We start from the raw sequence: 23,789 nt of genomic DNA, 5'->3' as shown, positions 1-23,789 counted from the left end.
GGCCCCCCTCCTCTGCGTAGGCTGGGCTGGTCCTCTTTTCTTCCCCCCCCCCTCTCTCTCCTCTCCCTTTGTATATCCCCCCCCCCCTTTTTTCCTCCCTGCCCCCTCCTGGGGTATGGTAATATATTCATTCATCCCAAAAAAAAAACTTAAATCCTGAATGTGGTTATAAGTTCATATTTTTATTGAAAAGATTGATGGGATTTGTTTGAAGATTTTGCAATAAGCTAATTTCAAGCCCCTTTGTGTGGTTATTGTTGGTATGTTTAATTTCATCTTATTGCATCATGTATAATTTTTTTATTCTCTCAGAGAATAAAACAAGTTTGATCTGAATCACTTACATGATAAATCAGCAAAATCAGAGTATAATCATTTACTTTAGTAAGTAATGAAGTTGAAAGCCAATAATTTGTGGAAAAATGGAAGTTTGGAACATATCATACTGTCTAAACAATGTTTCAAAAAGGTTTAGAGCACTGGGATGCTATATGTAGACTCTTTTCACACTAAAATATAACCCACATAATCATAGGAAATAATACAACTGCAATGTACAAACAAATGCTATTTGAATCAAACAATGACAGAGAATTATATCTAGATGGTCATAAGTGGGATAGTGTTTCGAGGAGACATACACGGGGGTTAAGTTCTCATGCTTAATGAAGAGTAGCAGTTTATCTACAATGGCTACTGATTTGTTCTGCCCCTTTGTCAGAAGATTTGTTGCTGCTTTTTTGTATGAATAATTCACTTGAACATGGAAAATGCAAACAAAAGCCTAGAAAAATGAAGAACAAAGAAAACTTAAATTACAATAAAGCAATACTAATCAGAAAAAAACAAATTTAATACAAAAGTCCTGCAGCTTGTATGTATGGAAGAATTTACTTTGTAAACCTTGCCTAACAAAGATTTCTAAAGAATTTCTAATTTTCTTGGGATGTTATAGTGAGTGTGCATTAACATCGTGCAATTTCTAGCCCCACTAGGTAGCTCTTAATGGAAGGTTGCATGCATCCTATCTAGACCTTCTCTTCCAGAGCCTATGCAACGAACATCGATGCCCGTGTAGATAAAGCTGTCCATAAGATGTGTTAGATCAAATTCTTAGTCATCTATCTGGCTATCTTATTGATTTTTGACATAAGGGATCTCATAGCTCCAAATCTTTAGATGATGAATTCGTGACCAGATCATATATTTACCTGATCTGCATACATATGGCAAGAAGTAAGATACAACTTTTGCAGTTAAAATTCTCATGGTTATCCTTATCTCAGTACCTTTTTAAATCCAACTTGTTTATTCATTAGTGGGCTTTTATTGTCTATCAATTTGAAGGAAAATAATTATCAGCTTTTGCTAACCATGGTATTGACCATCTTAGACCACATATTTAACTGACGTGCATGCATGTAGTAAAAATTAAGATACAAGTTTCACTGCTAAAAAATTGTCATGGATGTCTCAGTATATTTGAAAATCATCTATTGGTCCGGGTTTTTGTTCTTTATAAAAAAAATTAAGCTATTGGATTTATATTTTTGTTCCCTTTCAGCTTACTTATGCCCAGCAGTCTAAGCCCTGAAATTCTCGAGGGCCTACTTGGGTCAGGTTTGGTGTAGAACATGCCCCATCTTTTCAGGCCATTGACTGAGAACTAGTATATGTTACCTTGTTTCATTTTGCTTTACAAATTTATTTATTTCCCATGAAGTCAAAGGGGTGATGGCTTTTCTCACTTGGATTTTGCATTAAATATTTCCATGGGCATTTGATTATGCAGCACATAAGCACGCAATCAAGGATGTGTTCCTTGGAATGGATTTCATGTCTGCATGGTAACCCAATTATGCACATTACAGTGGGATGTATTATATTCTCTAATATGCTGAGGTGTTCCTTGTTCTATAAACTCTTATTTGAATGTCTGTTCTGAGTCATGACAAAATTTATTTATTTCCCATGAAGTCAAAGGGGTGACGGCTTTTCTCACTTTGATTTTGCATTAAATGTTGCCATGGGCATTTGATTATGCAGCACATAAGCACGCAATCAAGGATGTGTTCCTTGGAATGGATTTCATGTCTGCAAGGTAACCCAATTATGCACATTACAGTGGGATGTCTCTAATATGCTGAGGTGTTCCATGTTCTATAAACTCTTATTTACATGTCTGTTCTGAGTCACAACATCTGCTGTTATTAGAATTATTTACCTTTTAGCTGTTAATGTTTCATTAACACAGACAGACTCTAGGGATTTGGGCCCTCCCACTGTTTAGCTATAGATTCATAATGCTGGTTAGTGATGGGTCCTATCCAAGAGTGCAAACTTATCTTCATCAAACACACAAGGAATAATGGATGGACCTGTGTGTCATAGAGCAACAATATATACTTGGCTTTGGGTCAGTTTGTGTTTCCTGGTTGTTCTTTGTACCTGCAATCACATTTATATTTTTTATACATTTTTCTGCTTTTCTCGCATCCTGTATTTTTGAAATCAGCTTGCCAAAGGACCTGAGCTTGTAACTATGGACTTGTTGATCAGCATTTGATAATTTGTGTATATTCCAAAACAATCTTTACAGGCTCTTGATGTGTTCCGAGCTCTTCCTTTCCTCCTTTCTAGTGATCATTAAGGGCTTGTATTATGTGCAATGTTGTCTTCTTATGAAGGTAAAATAGTTGTGTCATTATAAGGAGATTCATGCAGGCCAGCTTTGCATCTTCTATTGTTGGAAGTTCCTATCAGCCATCTCAGCAATACCCTACATTAATTGGAAGGTTCCTATTATGGAAAATACGGGATCTGCTATGGAGATACACTTTCCTAATTGGAACAGGATTTTAATGGAAACCTTCGTTCGCAGGACAGCTTTGCATCTTCTATTGTTGGAAGTTCCTATCAGCCATCTCAGCAATACCCTACATTAATTGGAAGATTTCTATTATGGAAAGTACGGGATCTGCTGTAGAGATACACTTTCCTAATTGGAACGGGATTTTAATGGAAACCTTGGTTCACATAGTTTCCTAATTAAAGCGGTTCTTATTATGGAAGCATTGAATCTTCTATAGAATTATTTCCTATTGGGTGACGATCTATACATGGAAGATTTGAATTTGAAATTTCCAATAGTGTGTCAAACTTGCCGATCGGGGAATTTCTATTTAAGAGAAGATTGGATTCTTATTTTCTGATTGAGAGTATATTGGGCTGATTGGAGAGAAGATTGGATTCTTATTTTCTGATTGAGAGTATATTGGACTGATTGAAGAGAAGATTGGATTCTTATTTTCTGATTGAGAGTCTATTGGGCTGATTGAAGATTGGATTCTTATTTTTCTTTTTTTCCTTACATGTACTCAACTCTAAGCCTATATGTAATCCTCCATGAATGGAGGAAGGTAGTGAAGGTTGAATAAAATTAAGACATTAGTCTTGGATCTCTAGTAGAATATCCCCCCCTGCAACTGTTAGTGCTTGTTCGATTGATCAACTCCATGACGAATTGAAGCATTCTCGTTTCTCCCGATCCGCAGCTTCTACTAGGCTGCTCCAGAGATTTAATTCACCAACCCTGCCTTCCCTATCCTACCAACCCCAGCCACCCACCCAAAAGAGAGAGAGAGAGAGAGAGAGGGGGGGGGAATTTATATGTTTGTACATCTTGTACTTCAAATCTCAGTGCCAATTAGTTCTGCTTGTTAAGTTATATTGTTTGTTGCAATCTCTGGCTCAAATTGCCTTGATTATCTCTTGATGAAGAAGCATTTATGTTTTAATAAGTAATCTTTGAAGTTCCAAATTTCAAATTAAGGAGACTTCATTTTAAAATCCGGCTTTGAAAAACTATGATCGGGTGTAACCCAATGTCCCTGTTGGATATTGATACTTGTATATTCCATATATGATCATTCAATTTGACAGCACGTAATGTCTTAAGACAATGGAACCCTGTCTGTTTCCTTTTCACTTGCTTTCAAAGTGAGGATCTGTTGCTAGCTGATCAAAGATTGGACTTCTCTTCTGCTTATAAGAAGTGTCTTGGTTGTGGAGCTGTTGTTCTGGAAATCCAGTTGATTGAAGAAATACAGGTATTATGTTTTCGTTGTAAACTATTCCTGGTTATTTCACATTTTCTATCCTCTAGAACTGTGATTTCCCTGTACGTGTGTGTGTGTGTGTGTGCTTGCTTTTAGAAGGCTTTTGAGTTAATATTTTTGGAGTTGGGATTGTGAGTTCTTAGTGTAGTTATGGTGGGCAGGTTCATTCAGTAACTAAAAAGAATTACATGTTCTGTAAAATGTTTATTTCTCATCCCTCTAATTAGTGATGGAAGATTAGTCACTCTCATCAGAAAAAATAAATAGATTAGCAAACCAAAACAGAAAAAGAAATGGCAAAGGGGATGATAGAAAGTCAGGGGTTTTAAATGCATGATGTGTGAAACTTATCAACAAACACTCCTGTAAAGTAAATGGATAGAGTTTTTGTGAATGCATTCTGTAGTAAGGAGCCCACAGCCAAAGGCTGACAATTTCTCTTTAATCCTCTGTTCTTTTCATTTTTTTCTCCCTTATCTGTAAGAGCCGTGACGTGATGACGAAGTTGGAATCCTCACGGCTCCATTTGATTGAATGGAAGTGGGGAAAGGGAAGTGAAGGGAAATATATGCATTTACTGTAAAATATATATTGCAACCAAACACCAAAAATGACTTTTTCTGTAAATATATTTCACTTCTCAGGAAAATATTTGCATTTCTCTTGCAACTGAGCTTCATCTTTTCCAAGTACTTTACATGCTCAAAACAGAAAGCTGTGAATAGAAAATTGAAACATAAAAATTATGTTGCAGAAATTCATGCACCATTGGCATGGGCATAGTCTACATCAGAGCCTGCCATGGCAATTTGGCATTCAATGTTCCATTCTGAGATGTAATTCTGATACTTTATGATTGAAACTTGAAAGAAGAGTTGTCCATCTCCATATATAATTTCTACAATAAATTCTTTGAGAACATTAGAGAATGGGCTTTGATTGCAACATCCAAACATGTCATATATGATAATATGAAACATAAATCTCTAAAAGGATTTCATTGTACTAAAGTTGTCTTGTCCTACCTTTTCTTCATTTGGGAAAAAAAAAGTGAGCTTTTGAATGGATTCTCACCAAGTTAATTGAGAGTATGGATATGTGCCGAGGCTTAGAGGGAGATAAAGACAGCTACACTAAAAGCAAAAGAGAAGAAAAGTGTTTCATCAGCTAAAAGAGAAAAAGAAGAAAAGGAAAATTTTATTTTCTTGAACTTTATTGGGAAGAGGCACCACTTGTTAGAGATAGCAACAAACCCATCATTGATTGATTAAATGTAAATGTTAAAAGCTACCTAAAGCTACCCTCAATGCCCCAACAGAATATATGAAAGAGAGGACTTAGAACAATTATCCTTCATGGCTAAGTATGATACCTGATTTCCTCCCCCCTTATTTTAAAGAAATAATTAATACCACTAATATATAAAAGGATTCTTTTTGTTAATTAACTCTTGTTTTAGCTCTAATTAATTTATTTTTTTATATTTAACCTCCAACCCCTTTCCTTGTGAATCAGGAGAGTCCATCCCCTGTAAATTTTGAGCCTTAAAATAGCAGCAATCCCCCTATTTAGGTCCATTAAAGTTTGAATATGAAGGAACCTCAAAAGCAATACCTAAAAGAGAAATTAGTGGAATATCTTTTATATCACTATTATGTAAAAGGGAAATGTATTAGTGTTTGATCTAATTAGATTTACATTTCCACAAATTATTATTATTATTTATGCTTAGACGATACGGAGACTGACTTGGGGACCCATATTTCTTTCCGTTCGCTCGAAAATTCTGCAATGATATCATTGGAAAAAGAATAAAGAGAGATTTGATAAACTATACCACTTGCCAAGAACAGTGACTGATGTTTCTTCATTAGGCCTACACTAATTAACCATGAATTTTATTTTTTTCTTTTCTTTTTCACATGAAACAAGTTAGTTTAACTATCTAAATTAAAGGGTCTTTCTTTTCTCTTACAGTTTTTTGATATAAGAATCCACTTTGACTGAGGGTATATCTCCAAGAATAGAACAATTATTCCATTTTTGAAGCATATATTCAACCCCAGCTTTGATCTGAATCAAGCAACTCTGCAGTTAAAATTTGGGGTTTGGGCTTTAATCAAATCAATTTGTATGGGCTGTATGAGTTTTGGGCCTCAATAAGAGCCAAAACCTAATTTCTTGTCTTCAAACCTGGGTCCAATATTAAGGTCACTTCACTGTAAACGGAGTCCAAGAAGTACTGGTCAATAACAGAGACTGAATTGGAATCTTACAAGAAGGAATCCTGGACCCACTCAGTCTCACAATCACAGAACTGTTTTAAAGCTGTGGAACTCATTGGGCTTTTGTTTTTATCAAAAAAAAAAAGTGGAACTCATTGGGCCAACTCCAATGTGGACAACAGCATGATAATGATACTGATTAGATGTTCTGATCCATTGGAACTAAGGGTGAAGTTAATTTTTGTAACCACAAAACAGAAATCGAACCGAAAGAGGGCCATTCAATCAGAGCGCATTGATAGATGAAAACATTAGCCAAACCAAAGCACGATAATAAGGTGTCTCTGTAGCACAGTTTCAACCCTTCTTATGTCTCTTACTGGTTTGACGTTTTTCACGTGTGCAGGTTCCGTCTGATTTTCCATCTAATCACGATGAAAGGGACATCATGGCTTGATAGAGATTTGATTGACTAGGTTGACGATCTTAATAGATTAGAAACTACGGTCGAGATCCTAGACCCTAGCAGCTGAAACCGTTAAATAAAAATTTCATCCTTTCCGCCTCCCCCCCCCTTAGGGTCACCCACTTGTAAGGAAATTCCCTATTGAACAATGGGGGTTTCACTATCTCCTGATTCGTATGTGTTGTAGGGTCATACATGAATCTTAGGGGAGTTTTTTCTTTTTTGATAAGAAGCAAATTTATTAAGAAAAAAGGCAAGAGAAGCACAAGGCATCCTGATTACAAGAATTAAGAAGCCAAAGAGTGGATAATGGTCAATTTATCTTACTTACAAGAGACAAGGTCTTCTTGACTAGAGAATCGACAACAAAATTTGCCTCTCCACAGATACAAGACGCAGATACATTGGTACATCTTGATAAGACTACACGGATATCTTCCACCATGCCGACTATCTCAATTGGGGTTGGAGTAGTAGGGTCATTGAGGATGAACGCCAAGGTAGTGTTATCAATCCCCAATAAAATATTATCCAAAACAGCATTAACAACCAAGACCAAACCAGTCAGAATAGCCTTGGGGGATTTAATGGACCAAAGGCCGAATACATCCTATAACAAAAAAAGAATCGCATCCCTATGTTATCTCTTGGCTTTGGTTTCTCTAATGCAGGAAACTGAAAAATTCTAATCTGACGGCCATTTGGCTTTGTACAGGATCCACATTAAAGACCCTAAGAAAGAGAGAGAAACACTTCTCTTTTCAAAATTTTTGAGGAACCCACTGTTTATTCCTGTCAGACGGTTAAGATCATACGTCTAGCATGGCCAATGAGAAGTTTTTTTTTTTTTTTTTTTGATTAAGGCCAATGAGCAGTAAAGAAGAAGGATGATCATCTAACTTAAAGGCTGTATAGCCTATACATGTAATAGGGCATGTGGAAGTGGTCTTAGGGTTAGGGTTAGGGTTAGGGGGTTGTACAGACTCTCATACTTGACTTGACAGACGTTAATATATATAAAAAGGACAAAGGCTGAAGAGGTCGGGTCATTCGTAATGGGCATTATTCCATCTGTCTGTGAGAGAGAGTCCAACAACAAACCCCAAGAGCAAAATGGATGGTTCAGTTTGGTTCAGTCTGTGAGACTCTGGATTTAAAGAGGAAGGGACAGTTCAGTCAGAGTCTCCCCATTCTCTCTCTCTCCATTGCAGTACTCATCACAGTTTCACAGTCACCCCATGGCCCATTCCCCCACCCTTCTCTGAAGCTCATTGCAGTACTCACAGGCACCCCATGGCCCATCCCCCCCCCCCCCTCCTTTTCTATCTCTCCATTGCAGTACTCACAGTCACCCATTCTTCTTCTTCTTCTTCCCCTCTCTCTCTTACAATTTGCAAAGGTGGTATTTAATGATCAATTCAGAATCTAGAGAGTAGAAAAGGATCTCTCTCTCTCTCTTACAATTTGCAAAGGTGGTATTTAATGATCAATTCAGATTCTAGAGAGTAGAAAAGGATCTCTCTCTCTCTCTCTTACAATTTGCAAAGGTAGTATTTAATGATTAATTCAGAATCTAGAGAGTAGAAAAGGATCTTAGTGAGAGAGAGAGAGAAAAAACTGCCCAAGCCAACCTACAAAAGTTAGTACTTCCATCTCTTTTGATTGCCAGCTCCACTGGTACTCCTCCTTTTATTAACCTTTTTGACTAACCCTAGCTGCACCTCCTAAATCTAACACTTGTAAGAGTGGTAGACCAGAAGGTTGAATAGGGCTCACAGCACTGTCAGACCAGGTGGCTCATGGTTGGACCAGCTCCTTTTAAGAGTTGTTGGTTTACCCAAAAAAAAAAAAAAAAAAGAATTGTTGGACATGATCATGATGGTGATGATCAATGGACCATTTGATGTTCCAATCTGACTGTGAAATTATTAGGATCAAAACTGGACCATAGACACCTTTTTCATGTTGTGGGTCTTTTTTATTTGATTTTGGTTTTACACCAAAAAGGAAAAAGAGAAGAAAGATCATTTTTGGAGAGAATTATTTTATAAAACTATCAATGTTAGGTAATTTCAGATCCAAACAATTACTTGTCATCTAAAAGTTTAAAGTGTAATTTCATTGTCTATTATGGATTGACCTTGTTGAAAAAAACTAAAATAAATTATCTAGTAAATTTTAGTCTTTTGTTTTTTTATTTGGAGCAGTAATTTTGATGGTAAAATTTGTCTTAATGAGTGTTTTAGATTTTGCTTTCAAAATGAAATATTTTTGCATTTCATTATTATGGTTCTTTATAATTGGTGAATAATGTTTGGATTAAAATCCTCTTTAGTGCAGGCATCTAGCGGTGCACTACAGTGCGGCCATGAGAGCTCGACGTGTGGAAGAAGCTTCATTCAACGGTACAATTGAGCTTAATGCAAGGCAGTTTTTTTTTTTTCTTTTTTTTTCTTTTCTTTCTTCTCGAGCTTGGCACCGTTGGATGTTGCATCTTCCACATGTTGAACTCTCAGACACGCACTGCAGTGCACTACTAGATTAGGGCATTGTACTAAAGGTTCATTGAACACAATACTTTGAGCCTTTGGCTTTGTAATGAATGAAGGTTTTTTATTTTTATTTTTATATAATAAGAGACAAACACTATAGTTAACCAAATATTAATAAGTATCCCATACCACACAAATATAATTTGTGGCACCATGATTTGGAAGAGAGATCCTCACATCATATTGCTTTTACTGAAACAAGGGAAATTTATGGGATTTGGGACCACAAGAATAGTGCTTTGGCTAGGCCCAATGAGCACATCATGTTATGAGGACTAGAATTACCTGGTTTGTTGGTTTGGTTATTCAAATTCATATTCATGGTGCATAATTTTTGTATTTTTTCAATTTTTAGTTCATTTGATTCATGATTCACAGGAACAAATTAATTGGAGAGTCTGTGCTTAAGTTGTCAGATTTTATCTTTTTTTCCCTTTTAAATACGTATGTGATTTCTATGGTGGATAATAGGTTACCTAATTATAGAGTTCATCTTATAAAAAATTAAAAAAAAAAAACAAGCAAAATTAGCTATTCTATACACAAATTTTGTAAAATAATGTAGAGAACTTGGAAATATTTCTTTTACTTTATTTTACTTTCAGACATTTTATGTTGAAACAAGTAGAGTCTTATGAATATGTTAATTTGGACCAATTTGTAAATCAGCCTCACCAACAACTTAGCCTTATCCCAACTAAATGGGGTTGGCTACATAAATCCTTGGCCTCCAATCAACTCTATTCGAGATCATACTTGATATAAGGCCTACGCTTTGCATGTTTTTCCTCACCACTTCTCCTAAGTTCATTTTAGGTCTACCACTGGCTCTTTTAGTTCTTTCAATTTGAATCAAGTCACTCCTCCATATTGGAGCATTCAAAGGCTTCCGTTGAACATGGCCATGCCACCTCAAACAACTTTCTTGTAGCTTATTATGTATCAGAGTTATTCCCAAATCAATTCTAATATGGTCATTCCTTGCTTTATCTTTCCTAGTTTTGCTGTTCATCTATGTCAACATCCTCTTCTTCTTTACACTGAATTTATCTATATGATGCTTCTTAATTGCGCTCCTAACTCCACACCATACACCATAGCCGATAATGATTGTCCTATAAATTTTTTTTTTTAATTTTAAAGAAGTACATCGACCACACAACACTCCAGATGCACCTTTTCACTTCATCCATCATTTTTTAGTTATTTGTGAAACATCACCCTCTATATCATTTTTTTTTATTATTTATGATCGAACACAAATACCTAAAATAACCACTTTGTGGAATCTCCTTCTCATCAATTTTCATCACCACCTCATTATCCGTCTTAGAGTAACCAAAGTTACACACTATATACCCTGTCTTCGTTCTACTTAAAACCTTTTGATTCCAAGGTTGATCTCCATAACTCCAACTTGGCATTAATCCTTGCATTGATCTCATCCACCAAAATGATATCATCAACAAAAAACATATACCACGGAATCTCATCTTGAATTTCTCTGGTTAAATCATCCATGATAAGCAAACAAATAAGGGTTTAAAACTGATCCTCGATGTAACCCAATTGTAATTGAGAAATCACTACCTTGACCCCTTATAGTTCTTACACTTATCACTGCACCATCAAACATATTTGTAATTGGTAAAGCAACTAAAAAATACATATTTACATAACTCTGTTGTAGACCAACAAACAAATTAGCTAATTACTTCGTACTTACTTTTTTTTATGCTAAAGCTTTTAGAATTTATTGAAACTTCATTTTATTGTTTAAACAAATGTGGAAAACATAACATTGTTGTAATCATTTGTTTGACCTGACTTTGATCTATTATCTTTGAGGTATGGTCCATCTAACAATGAATCTTAATAGTTATTAATGAGGCATATGGCCAGAAATAAGTGCCTTCAAACCAAGATATTGCCTTTAATTGAATAGAAACATAGGTTTATGATTAAAGAAGGAAGGGGAACTATACAAAAGGACCCCCCACCAGGGAACAAAAAAACAACGAATACAAGAAAAGGAGAAAAATATAATACACAATCACCCGGAGCAAAAAAACACAAAGCAAAGAGCAATAAGGTTTCTTAGAGAAGCTGAATATGAAGGTCCCAAGAGGAGACTATATGACGATTCTTAGCACAATCCAAATCCGGGGCACGAAGCTTGTTGACCTTAGTCTTTATCTCGAAATCAATAGAGCTCCAAATCTGATTTTATGTCTGAGGGGAGGAAGTTCATCTACGCATATTTCTTTCTCACCAAATGTGATAAATAGAAGCACAAAAGGCTAATTTAACCACCCGATTTTAATCCACTTCCATTCTCCTTCAAAAGAAATAAGGGGAGAATAAGTAAGTGAACATTTCCAAAGAACCCTCTTCCAAATATGCAAAGAGAAAGTAGCGAAAAACAAAAAAAAAAGTGGTCAATATCTTCCAAGGCATACAAATAGAAACACCAGTTAGTAATATTAATATGGGAGAATGTTTTCTGTGCCGGTGGCGTAGGCTGCGCCCAGACACATGGGGGTGGGCAAAATGATCACCCTACCCTTCTGAATGGCAGGCCCATGTGTCTAGGCACAGGCTACGCCGTGGCATAGAGAACATCAACCCTATTAATATTCTTATGAGAAAGTAACAGCTGAGTGGCAAACTGTTAGTCAAGGCCCGCCAAGAAATGAAGCTATATATGTCTTGAAATATGATGGTTGAACGACAACATTCCACCAAGAGACAACAATAAATTTGGATCTAACAAGCTCCCAAGCGAAGGCAGAGGAGAAACTCTTGGAGCAAGTAGGGATCCATTGTGCGTAATCCCACTATCTGGATGAAATGGAGCTGATCCCAAACCACAGCAAGAGATGTGGAAGCTGGGGGGACCTGGATTCCACGAGCCATCAGAGAGAATAGAAGAAACATAGGCCTATCGACTGGAACCTACATCATATCTAATCCCCTCTCCAAAGACTAAAATAAGAACTCCACATGGGTTTGGCAGTCTTACAACAAAGTTGTGGTAGTACAATTAGTAATAATGGTGAAGACAAGATTTTAGCTCATGTAACTTAGCCAGTAGAAAACAAGAATCTAAAACGATGCAGGGAACGAATGGAAATCGCAAACAATAATCACATAGTTGTATACAAGGATTTATGTGGCTCGACAATTGCCTACGTCCACGGTGAGATGAGATCTGGTTCACTATTAATGGAGAATAGGGTTATAGCCGCTCCTCCTCACACCTCTCGCGGATTGATTACAAAAAAAAAAGCCCTGGCTACAAATATATAGCAAAACCCTATATAGGTAATTTACTGTGATACCCATATAGCCCCAAAAAATTTTCCTCGGGGCTATAGCCCTAAACCCTCGCATGGATCTATTACTTTGTCGAGGACCCAGTCCTTGCGTGTTAATTCAAATCTTGGGGCCTTCGGCATCTCTACAGCCCTTCATAATTAATCACCCCACTAATGCAAACAATGGAATACAAGACATCGTACCCCCAACATAGCTTACAATAGGGTCAGTAGAACTTTGCCTCACTGGAAAATTTTTTTTGCCTCTGCCACCAGATTGGGGTGGGTTTCAGCACTTTTTTTTTTGGTGAATGAAATATAATCAATGAATTTCAGAAATTCTTTCTCCCCTGCCCACCCAAAAAAGGGTGGGGGGGGGGGGAGAAACAGCAAAAATAAAGAAAATAAATACAAGGAGACACTTCCAGAACAAAAACAACGGCATAACTCTACAGCTGAAACAAGTTGGATAGAAACCGAAGAGAAAGCAAAAGGACAGAGATTGACCAAATCAACCAGATGTTGTAGTATTTTCAAAATAATGTGTTTTGAGAATAGTCCCACATCGGGCAAGAGAAGAAAGTTTGTTGGGTATATTTAATAAAGTGCTTTATGTTTTATAATTTAATACAAATAGGCTCGCTATGGTGTACGTGCGAGGACAATCATTTGAGCGCGTACTTGTGTGTGGGCAATAGAGGCGTTTAGTGGCGCACGTACTTAGCACTTTGCACGCTTCGAGCAAGATCAGATCAAGGGCATTAATAAACGTTTCTTCCTCTTCGTCTCTTCCTTATTCTTTGAGTTGATCTTGTAGAACATCTTCCTGCAGTAAAACAGATTTTCTGTTTTTCTCAAAAGATTTCTGGTATTTTTGTTGATTCCGTATATGCAATTCATAGTCAAGATTATCAACAAGTGGTTGGGCTTCATTGTATCTTAAGGAAAACGACTTTGTAACGCACCTTGAAGATTCAACCCTATTTTCTCCGACACCACCAGATACCTGGGGTTATCCAAGACAACCTAGCCCACCGATTGGAACAAGCAATAGGGAGATCAAAAAAATCCCATCCCTTCTAACCACTGATCAGGTTTGAGCACATTGGTTACAACATAATCAAGCCAATTGCAACAGGTGATATGACTTGGCTCCTTAAAGTCTGAAACTACACGTCTTCACCAACCAATATTAGCAATACTGTGGTGAATTAAGGATTCTTTTGTGGCCAAATAATGAAAACCAATCAATCTAAATCATTGATGAGTGAAGTACCATGGCTGTAAATATCTTTGAGAGAAAGTATCTTAAAGATCTGACCTGATCAGCTTCATGGGTTTGTCTTTCTTTTTTTTGCTAAAAGATCATTGTATTAAAGAGAAAAGAGAAAAATAAAAAGCACAACCACAAGAAACACCTGCAACCCCAGATACACAAGGGAGCTACAAACAATTACCAGAACCGATATCTCGGCCGCCCCATGGTGTCCAGAGTTAAATGTTCCTCAATGTGTCTAGGAAGAACACAGTTGGTCACTGAAGAACCTGATTTCGCTACCTGTTTGGCCAAGTAGTCCGCTATTGGATTTGCCTCCCTGAAACAGTGAGTTATTTTCCAATTACAAGAGTCCAAATATGGTTTGAGAACCATCCATCTCTGCCGAGCAAACCACGGGATGTTCAAAGACTGTATAGACAAAACCACTGAAGCCGAGTCAGATTCAATCCATAACTCTCTAAGCCCCATCTCCCTGGCACTGAAGAGACCTTCAAGAAGGGCCTCATACTCCGCCACATAACTACTAGAGATCCCCAGGTATCTGCTAAAAGAAAAGACCACTTGCGCTTGGTGATTACGAAAAACACCTCCCGCACCCGCCCTACTAGGGTTCCCTATAGAGCTACCATCAACATTTATTTTGGTCCAAGTAGGCGAAGGCTTACACCAGAATACCTCAGATATTTCATTAGAAGCCGAGGTAGAAGTATCCAAACCTAAAGCTCCGACGCATCTCAGGTCTTGACCTGTCTTGACTCCCTTAATCACCATCTTACAATCCTTTAATTCTCCCTTAATGGACTCAATAATCTGCCTTTGACTGCGAAAACAGTTCTCAAAGCACCTTCTGTTCCTCTCCTCCCAATGAAAAACGCAGGTCACAACAGCACCAAAAGCCCAAGGTTCCTTCACAATCGTACACTGCCGCTTTCTTTTCAAGGGAATTTTTTTTTTCGTCTTTAATTTAATTATAGGTTGGGAGAGGAGAAGGGCCTTTGATGAAGCTGGTGAAGGAGCTCTTTTCTCTCTTCTCTTCCATTTTACTTCATTCTTTCCTAAATAGAGCTTTTCTTTATATTAATTTCTTTTGGGGGTGGGGGAGGGGGGTCTCTGAAAAAGATATGGTAGAGGCCCATCTCCATGATGGACCTCTGACCCATAATACCCACTTAACCCCATAAACACCCTTTGCTTTTGGGTTTTTAGATTGGTGGATTAAATAAGTGTTCTATAACTCAACTTTGAGATTTAAGTATTTAGTACATACTTTATATATGTTTGTCCATTAAGAGTGTAAGAAATATAAAAACTTCTAGTTTGATGGCCAATGTAAGAAATATGACCTTACCATTATCCAATGTTTGGTTAAAGAAAAATTTTATTTGGTATCTCATCCCTATTTAATAGTTATTGAATGGGCCATACCCTTTTTTCTTCCTTTGGTCATACTATTCTTTAAGGAAAATTTTGACCCACCATGTTGCTTGATCATAGACATCCATGGCAATCAAACTTTAGATATGAACTAAATTTGTTTAAGAATGTTGACCATTTATTAAATTCAATTATCTAACTTAGCTCTCAACTCCTATTGACATGAGGTCCAATGTCTAGCTAGGCATCTATTGGGACCATAGTCCCTATCATGAGTGTAGGGTTAACCATTCCTCGAGGAATTTTAATTGTAGTGCTCAAATTAGAAGAAAAAAAAACCACTATCAAAAGAAAATGAAGGGTTTTCTAAAAGTGCAGTATAAGAAGGAATCTGTATGCTACATCAATGAGGGGATAGAAAATGATATCATCCATATGAGGTTCACATAGCCCCACATGGTCAGAATGAGAGAGAGAGAGAGAGAGAGAGAGAGAGAGAGAGAGAGAGAGAGAGAGAGGGTGGGATCCACTATTTATTATGTGAGAAATGTATAAAAGAACCTGTACAAGGGAAGTGTAGCAAGGAGGTTCTCATGAAAATCTCAAATATAATCTTTTTCCCCTCCCCATCAAGTAGAAGGTAAGACATAAATTAGCTGAAAAGATTTTGAATTTCCGTGGATTTTGTGCTTTTATTATTATTATTTTTGTAATTTTAAGAAACAGAATACTCTTCTATTTATTTTGTTTTAAATAAAATAAAACAATCTCTAATTTTTTCTAACCCTAGCTAGAAGTCTAAGATCCCGGGCAGGCCTTCAATCCCTAATTGTTAAAAAGAATACAATAAATGGTCAAATGAAAATTTCAAGATAATTAATCTTAACATGGAGCCACTGACACAAAGAAACCTACTTTTATTGCATTTACCAAGCAACTAATGATAATAAGGGAAGAAGATCTCTTCTTGGTGGTGTTTTCTACGTCCTCTCACATGGCACTGTGAGATGATGCCTCTGCGCCCTAAGTAGTTACCCAGGCGTGCTCACCCATTGGCCTAGACACTTGTGTATAGACCATGCGACCAAGTAGAGATCTCTTGCTCTAATAATAATCAAAAGAATGTCAACCTTGTGTCCCCTCCTAACCATTTATAGTACGGAGAGTGATGTAACCCTAACTTCAAGGAGTGATGAAAAGTCATCTTTGTCCTTGTGGATAAAGTGATTTTTCGAAAAGTCCCTGGTTGTTACTCGTGAGTGTTGTTACTTTGAGTGTGGGATTCCAATCTCGAGAGAACGTGATTGTTATAACTAAATTCTATTGTTGTCAGACTCCTGTCAGGTCCATGGCCACGCGTCAATCATCCATTGATACTACATGATCATCATCCAATGCTGATTATTTTCATTTATATCAGGTATCATCGATCTACTTATACAAAACTTAAGTCCTTTTGTCAAGGAAAAAGAAATGTAGAATGAATTTTATCTTTAGTTTTCAATCATCTTTTATTATTTGTGAGTCACATTCTCAAATCATCTTTAATGATCTTTAATGCTAGTAGCTTATATGGAAGTAAAAAGAATTTTGAGCCACAATGCCACATTATTAATGATTTAGACATTGATTATTTTTCTTGGCAAGGAGGGCTCTATCGGTGACGTGTACGATGGTGTGACCTATTTCTGATCCATGATTACGAGATATTTGTTCATCTCAACCATGAGTTTCTCATGTTATCCTTAATAAAATTTCTCTTACCAAAGAAAAAAAAAAAAACTGTTACAATGCAAATATATTTTTCTATATTTCCTTCAATTAGAAAAGAAATAAGAAAGAAAAAAAGTGGATCATTCTTCATATATAGTGGACCCTTTACTATATTTTGGTGGATTATTAATCCTACATCATAAATATCTTTTCGTGTATTAAATTCAATATATATGAGTTGTTCTTGTTGTTTTTGTGTTGTTTTTGCTCACACTGAGAAGCCTGCAACTACAAAGAGTTTTTGTCCCATGTGTTCATTCAAAGTGGGACCCATTCTCCTCCTGTTATTGATGTCCTCCTCACACGTCACTCATACACCTCTCACTCATCTCTTCTCTTATTAGTGGAGCCCTAAGGATCTTTCAAGGGTTTGGCTGGCAAATTTTCTGACACGTGTCAGGATCATGCTTAGGTAGAGATTCCAGTTTCTCTCTTGTGTCCAAAGGCTCCAAACAAAACCTAGTTGGTCCTTGTAAAAGGCAGGGTTTGTTCTTAATGGAGAAGATAAGCATACGAGACCATAAAGGAGATGAAGTGATATCTTTGTTGGCCCACAACAAAGACGAATTTACATGTGGGTCAAATTCATATCTTTTAATTCCTTTTAGGGTTTTTGGGTTTGGGTTTTTTTTTTTTTAAAAAAAAAAAACTTTGATTAGGGTTTTTGTTCTTTGTAAGTAGGATCTTTATCTCAAATGGATCTTTCAGTTTTGGTTGGAACCAAAAGACCCTTTTATCTTATAAGCTAGAATCATGCCAAGAATGTCAAACATGGCTTTTCTCCAGGCTCCTCACTTAGAGAAAAGCTTAGAAGTTGTTCTCTCTCTCTCTCTCTTATGTTTGAAGTCTCTAAGTAATATATTCTTTAACAAAGAGACCCAATACGTGCAACTTGGAGAATCTCCAAGACATCCAAAGAAAGAAAACTTTAGCATAAGAAATGGATAAAAAAACAAAGCATATACACAACCATGGATGATGATAATATAAAAAAAGGGATCTCTAGGCATAGTCCAAAAGAAGGTTTTCCTCACTTTTTCCTTGTTCAAAAGGTGATTATGTCTCAAGATTATCTTTACCCTCACCCTAGTTTTTGGGTTGATGAGTTCTAGGTTACAATTTCAGTTTCAGTTTTTAGTTAGAGATTTAGTTTCTGTTTGCAACAAGAAGAGTTCTAGAGATTTTGAAGAAGAAAAAGACTTGTGATTCGAGCCAAAGGGAGACAAAGTTGTCCCCCTTCTCCCCCCCCCCCCCCCCTAGTGTTGGCTGGAATGTGAATAAGTTAAGAAGATAAAATATATTCTTTTATAAGGGATGCTTGGTCTCCTTGACAAATTCATGTCAATACATGTCATTATAAAGCTAACAAAAACATTAATGATCAACAAAGATGAAAGGAAAGAAAGGGTCTTGGGATTTTAAGTAGGGAGTCCTTGACTAAACTACTAAGGCTTATTCTTAGGTTGGAATAAACTCACAGTTTCCATCAAATATTGAGAGTTATAAAGTGGGTTTTAATACTTGATAGTCGGAGTATTTACAGTCCCCCATGTGGGGTTATTACCTCAATACTCCCCTTATATGCAAGCCTCTTTTAGGTTCTGTCTTCGTGGGTGGAGCAGGGCCCATTATTAAACTCGGGTGGTCTCCTGTGACTCTTATACATGATAGTTGGAACATCCACAGCCAATGTGAGGTTATTACCTCAATATTCCCCCTTACGTGCAAGCCTCTTTTGAGCTCTGTGTTTGTGGATGGAGCAGGACTCATCATCAAACTAAGGTGGTCTCTTGTAGCTCTTATACTTGATAGTCGATGCACCTACAACCGTGTAAGATTATTACCTCAATAATTATAAACCTTGAGGAGAGAATAAAAGGTTTCCCAGTTGATCCACTGGTGAGTTAACTTCCTACCATGGTTCATAGAAGTGATGAGAAGAGAGAGTTTAAAAGGGTTGTTAAGTTATGTTGATGGGTTTAAAGAAGAAATAGTGCAGAAAGTACAAAAAAAAAAAAATGATGACACTGCACTTACACTATTATCATCGTATTCATCAGCGACATGACTGTTCTGTAGAAACTTTATACGTACATTACTTAATTGCAATTAAAGACTGCCAATTGCTTACCTCGTTAGAAAGTGAAAATCCAAAGACTACGTTAAAAAAAACCAAGAGAGAAAAAGTAAAAGTGCAACACAGAGAGAGAGAGAGAGAGAGAGAGAGCAGTCAAAGGGTGGTATTGAAACGTCTTATCAATCTACAATCAATCCAACAGTGGTAGGGTCCAGCAGTTGGGTGTGTGTGTGTACTGTAAGGAGACATCAGTATATGTCGCAGATAAGCCCAACCATTGAAACTTTGGCTCTAGCCCGTTACTGTTTTCAGAGTTCCCTCTCACTTCTCTCTAGGGATGTAAATGGAATCCAAAATTGGGATGTAAATGGAATCCAAAATTTGAATTCGAGTTCGACCTCTATCCGGATTCATTTTAGAATATTCGTATTCATTTAAAGATATTCAGAAAAAAATTTGAATACTCTTATAAAAATTTAAATATTTATTAATAAAATAATAATAATAATAATGATCTTGGGGGGTTTTTGAAGATTCAACTAGTTAAAAAATATAAAGAAAAGAGAATCATGATCTTTTGGATTGACAGTGAATTGTATTCACTAGGGAGAAGAAGGTTTGGAATACATAAGGCAGAGATGTAAATGAATGATAAATAATTTGAATTCAATCTGCATCCAAATCCATCTGAATCTGTTTAGAAGTATCCAAATCTATCCAAAGAATATTTGGATCTGTATCTGAACTAAATTTGATCCGTATACATCCCTAATTCTATCCTTCCCCCCTCATATAGAATTTAGTTCGTCTCTAAAGAGCCCAGCACGCTCAGGATGCTGCCAACCATTGAACTATACCACACATTTCCCTAGGCATCCACCGAGATGTGTACGACACAACTCAGCTATTAGATGCCCCTTGAGAGCACTCTGGGCTTTGAGCTCCCCTGGAGACGGTCCTGATCCCATACTGCTAGTCCTCTCTCTACGTTCAAGGTTGATCAACAAAGCTTTGGTACCAAGATCCATTCCATTCCTTCCAACCTTATAAATCACTTATATAATTGGTACTATTATTGTTTGCATCCTACCCATCTTTTCTTTTTATATTATAAAGTACCTCACTCTTTCTCTTCAAAGCTAATCATTTGATTTGAATCCCCAAGGCAGTGAATCCTCACATGGTGTAGGTTCCATCCATCAACAAACACATCTCTCCACTACCCAAAGTTAAGGGCATCATATGCACCCAAAAAGCTGATGCATTTGCAGGTTAAAAAGCCTATCCCAACCACATTTGGAACCAAATATCCCTCACTCATCTTTGATATAATTATCCAAAGACCCTATATCCCTCCCTACCCATTTCTAGATTTTGTGGGTTACATTTAAGGCTCCAAGGACCCCCATCAAAGATTTTCTCTTTCTCCTTTTTCTTTTTCCCCTTTTTCTTTTTCTCTTTCACACAAAAACAAATAAATAAATACATAAATAAACATGGGTCATCCATGCATGTAACCTAATCCCTAGAGAAAGAGGAATAAGAGATCTTTTTCACATTTTGAGACTCATAGTCTCAACTCTTAACTCCTCTCTTCTCTTCTGTAGTTCTGTTGAAGGGCCTGAAGTGAATGAATAAAATATATGCATCTAAGCATGGATTCATGAATGTGTACATCTATTTATGAGAGTTGAGAAGTACAACCATTAAAGCTCGGTTTCTTCATTAAACCAATGAAGGAAAACAATTTAACTGCTTAAGCTGCTATGGGTAAGGAATATTGACAATTTATCAGAACCCATATTACCAAAGATAGGAGGAGAACCTAAAAGCTGAAAAGAGAAAAATGGAAACTACCCACATGAAGTCATGAACTGAAATCCAAATGGATTTACAGGAACTTGGTCCTAACATTGATGATGTGTTTGCCTGTTTAGGATCTCCTATCAGCTATACTAACAAGAACAGATGGAGAAAAGAGAAAAAAGAAATGAAAATGGGTTATGATTCTCCAACCCACCAGAGAATTCACCAAAATTTAAGACCAAGTTCATCTGTATCATCACTGTGAAGACTCTTCATCTTGTTCAATTTCAGAGGCAGGTTCATCTTCTTCTTCAAAACAATCAATACCATAAGCTGCATGTCCATGTCCAAAAGCTTTAATATGGTCTTTGAGAGATCTCTTATGCTTAAAATCAGATCCACATATGCAATACCACAGCTTCCCACAATTCTTCTCATGGGTTCTCCAATCACCTCTCACTGCAAAAGCCTTACCACATTTCCTACACATGAAAGGCTTGATTCCATGCTTTCTTTTGTAATGGGTTTGAAGGGTTCTGAAGTCTTTGAGAGGTTTTGCCCTTGGATGATCTATGTTGTTCCTACACCCTGGTGCACAACAATAGCAAGGTAGCCTAAGCATGGCTGTTGGTTGAGTTCCTCTTAGTGATTCTGGACCTTTCCTATACTGTGATCCATGCCCCCACATATGCATCTGCAAAAAAACAAGAATTTCCCACCCACCCACAGACACACAAACACAAGTAGAGAATAATCAGCAAAGAATAAAAAGGACTAATAAAAGCAAACCAGGACTTTTGCTACAAATTTAGTCACTATACTTTTCAGTTGGAATCATGGGAACATATTATTTGTTTTGTTCTTGGTTGAAGCATTCATGGGTTTTGGAGATTTTAATCTCTCTCTCTCTGCTTGCTCTATCTATCTTTTGGAGTGAATTTGAATTAATTCTTGCTAAATTCAAGTGTTCAAAGAATATTTCTTCCCTACCTAATTGATATTTGGAAGGGAGCTTTTTTTTTCTTTTTCCAATCAGGTCCTCAAAAATAAAAAAGAAAAAGAAGGAAGAAAGATGAACTCAAACAAGGAAATCAACTCTGAGGAAATCAGAAGGTGGGTGTTAGAAATGTCTTAACAAGCTATTGTATTCCTTTGTGTGAATTTCTCATGCATGTAGGGGTTGTTTGGTTTTTTTTTTCAGACTGGAGTGTTCAGAAATCTTCAGATGTAGAAGTTGGGTTCTTTGATGAAGATACCTGGAAGAACTGAAACATATTTCAGTTTTACACGCTTGCCAATGTAATATTATGTGAACACAAACTTCAAAGTACCAAAAACATAAGGAACATTGCTTGTGTTGTTCCATCACATAAAGAAAGTCACAGCTGATCTGATCTGAGTCTCAGTTGCACCAGATAGATATATATATAAATATTCGAATTCCAAAACCCACAAACCATGCAAATGGGAAAAGATTATAAATTTAAAAACTGAACTTAATTAGAAATACAACTTGAACCAAAAAAACAAAAAAAGAGAGGGAAATACCCTTCTGACCAATATACTCTTCTAGTATCAAACTTGGATGAACTAGAAAACTAGAAATAGAGAAAGAAGAATTGGGTTTTCTTTTCTTTCCCCAAATTAAAGAGGGAATTGATTAAAAGGAGAGCTGATGAGTTCATGTAGTCATTAAACATACCTGCATGTTGTTGTATCTGTTGAAGGTCTTGCAGCAAACAGGACATGAGAACTGGGTAGGACCAATTAGAATCTGAGAAGGGGTAGGGATCCAATACTGACCCTTGTTGGGTCTATTAGGTTGATAACCAGAAACAATACTTACTCCTTCTTTATCTGTCATCTCAGTAGAAGAAGAGACTCTAGAGATCAGATCAGCAGCAATACTAGGGCTGGGAAGCCCTATATGTAGGGCAACAGTTACAGTTTCATCATCAGTAGGATTAGAATAGAAGTTGTGTCCATTTTCTTTGGTCTTGTTCTTGTCTTCTTCCATGGCACTGCAAGAGGGTTCTTCTTCTTCTTCATGTCTGATTGGGCTTAAACTGAGAAGGGGAAGTGCTTCTCTTAGAGGAGGAGATGGAGGTGGGGAATAAAAGTGAGTGGATGAGTTGTTGAAATTATTGTAGTAGTTGTAGGTATGAGGAGGAGGATGAGATGGGTTAGAGGAAGAAGAAGAAGAAGAAGAAGATGAAGAGAAATGGTGGAAAAGAGGATTGAAATTGTACCGACCAGTGAAGAAATTGGAGTAAGGGTCTCCCATGGTGAAAGGTGAGAAGGGAGATGGTTTTGTTGGATGGAGAGGTTATTATAGACTACAGAAGGGGGGGGGGGGGGGGAGAGAGAGAGAGAGAGAGAGAGAGAGAGGTAGAGGATGAAGTAGAGTATATTGTAGAAAACTCACCTGCACCCAAGAGAGAGAGAGAGATAAAGATCACTCAAAAGTGTAAAAAAGGTGGAGAGTAAACAAAAATCACAGGATTAAAGGGCTGTGGAGTAAAAGAGAAGAAGAAAATTAATATTAAAGGAAAGAAAACATTTGAAGATGAAAAGGGGAGAGAAGAAATCTCACGTATGGCTGTGATTAAATAAAGGGAGAGAGAGGGACAGATGGGGATTGGGGAGAAGCAATGGGGGGATGGGGGTAAAGTGGGAGAAGGAGATAATCTTGGGACTTGTAAGAACAAAGCTCTATGTTGGGGAGTGTGGAAATGAAAAAATAATTTACCCACACCAACCCAAGAAGAGAAATGGAGGAAAAAGAGGAGATGATAAATATAC

At 36.9% G+C, this 23,789-nt stretch overlaps 1 protein-coding gene across 1 annotated transcript; it reads right to left on the bottom strand.

Moving 5' to 3' along the window:
• Positions 1–21,193: 21,193 nt before the first annotated feature.
• On the bottom strand, positions 21,194–23,528 carry LOC122641673 (zinc finger protein WIP2-like). Its single transcript, XM_043834959.1, has 2 exons — positions 22,690–23,528; positions 21,194–21,681 (listed from the first exon to the last, which is right to left on the bottom strand). The coding sequence occupies exons 1-2, from the start codon at positions 23,269–23,271 to the stop codon at positions 21,244–21,246; spliced, it is 1,020 nt and encodes a 339-aa protein (XP_043690894.1). The 5' UTR covers positions 23,272–23,528; the 3' UTR covers positions 21,194–21,243.
• Positions 23,529–23,789: the final 261 nt, after the last annotated feature.

The sequence above is a fragment of the Telopea speciosissima genome, chromosome 10 (genome assembly GCF_018873765.1).
Source record: "Telopea speciosissima isolate NSW1024214 ecotype Mountain lineage chromosome 10, Tspe_v1, whole genome shotgun sequence".
NCBI classification, from domain to species: domain Eukaryota; kingdom Viridiplantae; phylum Streptophyta; class Magnoliopsida; order Proteales; family Proteaceae; genus Telopea; species Telopea speciosissima.
Note: the sequence above shows the minus strand (reverse complement) of the source record. Positions and strands in the feature narration are given on the sequence as shown.

Coding starts and splice junctions, on each gene's coding strand:
- LOC122641673 (XM_043834959.1), bottom strand. CDS start 23,271: ATGGGAGACCCTTACTCCAATTTCTTCACTGGTCGGTACAATTTCAAT. Junction 21,682..22,689: donor ACAGATACAACAACATGCAG/GTATGTTTAATG, acceptor GTTTTTTTGCAG/ATGCATATGTGGGGGCATGG.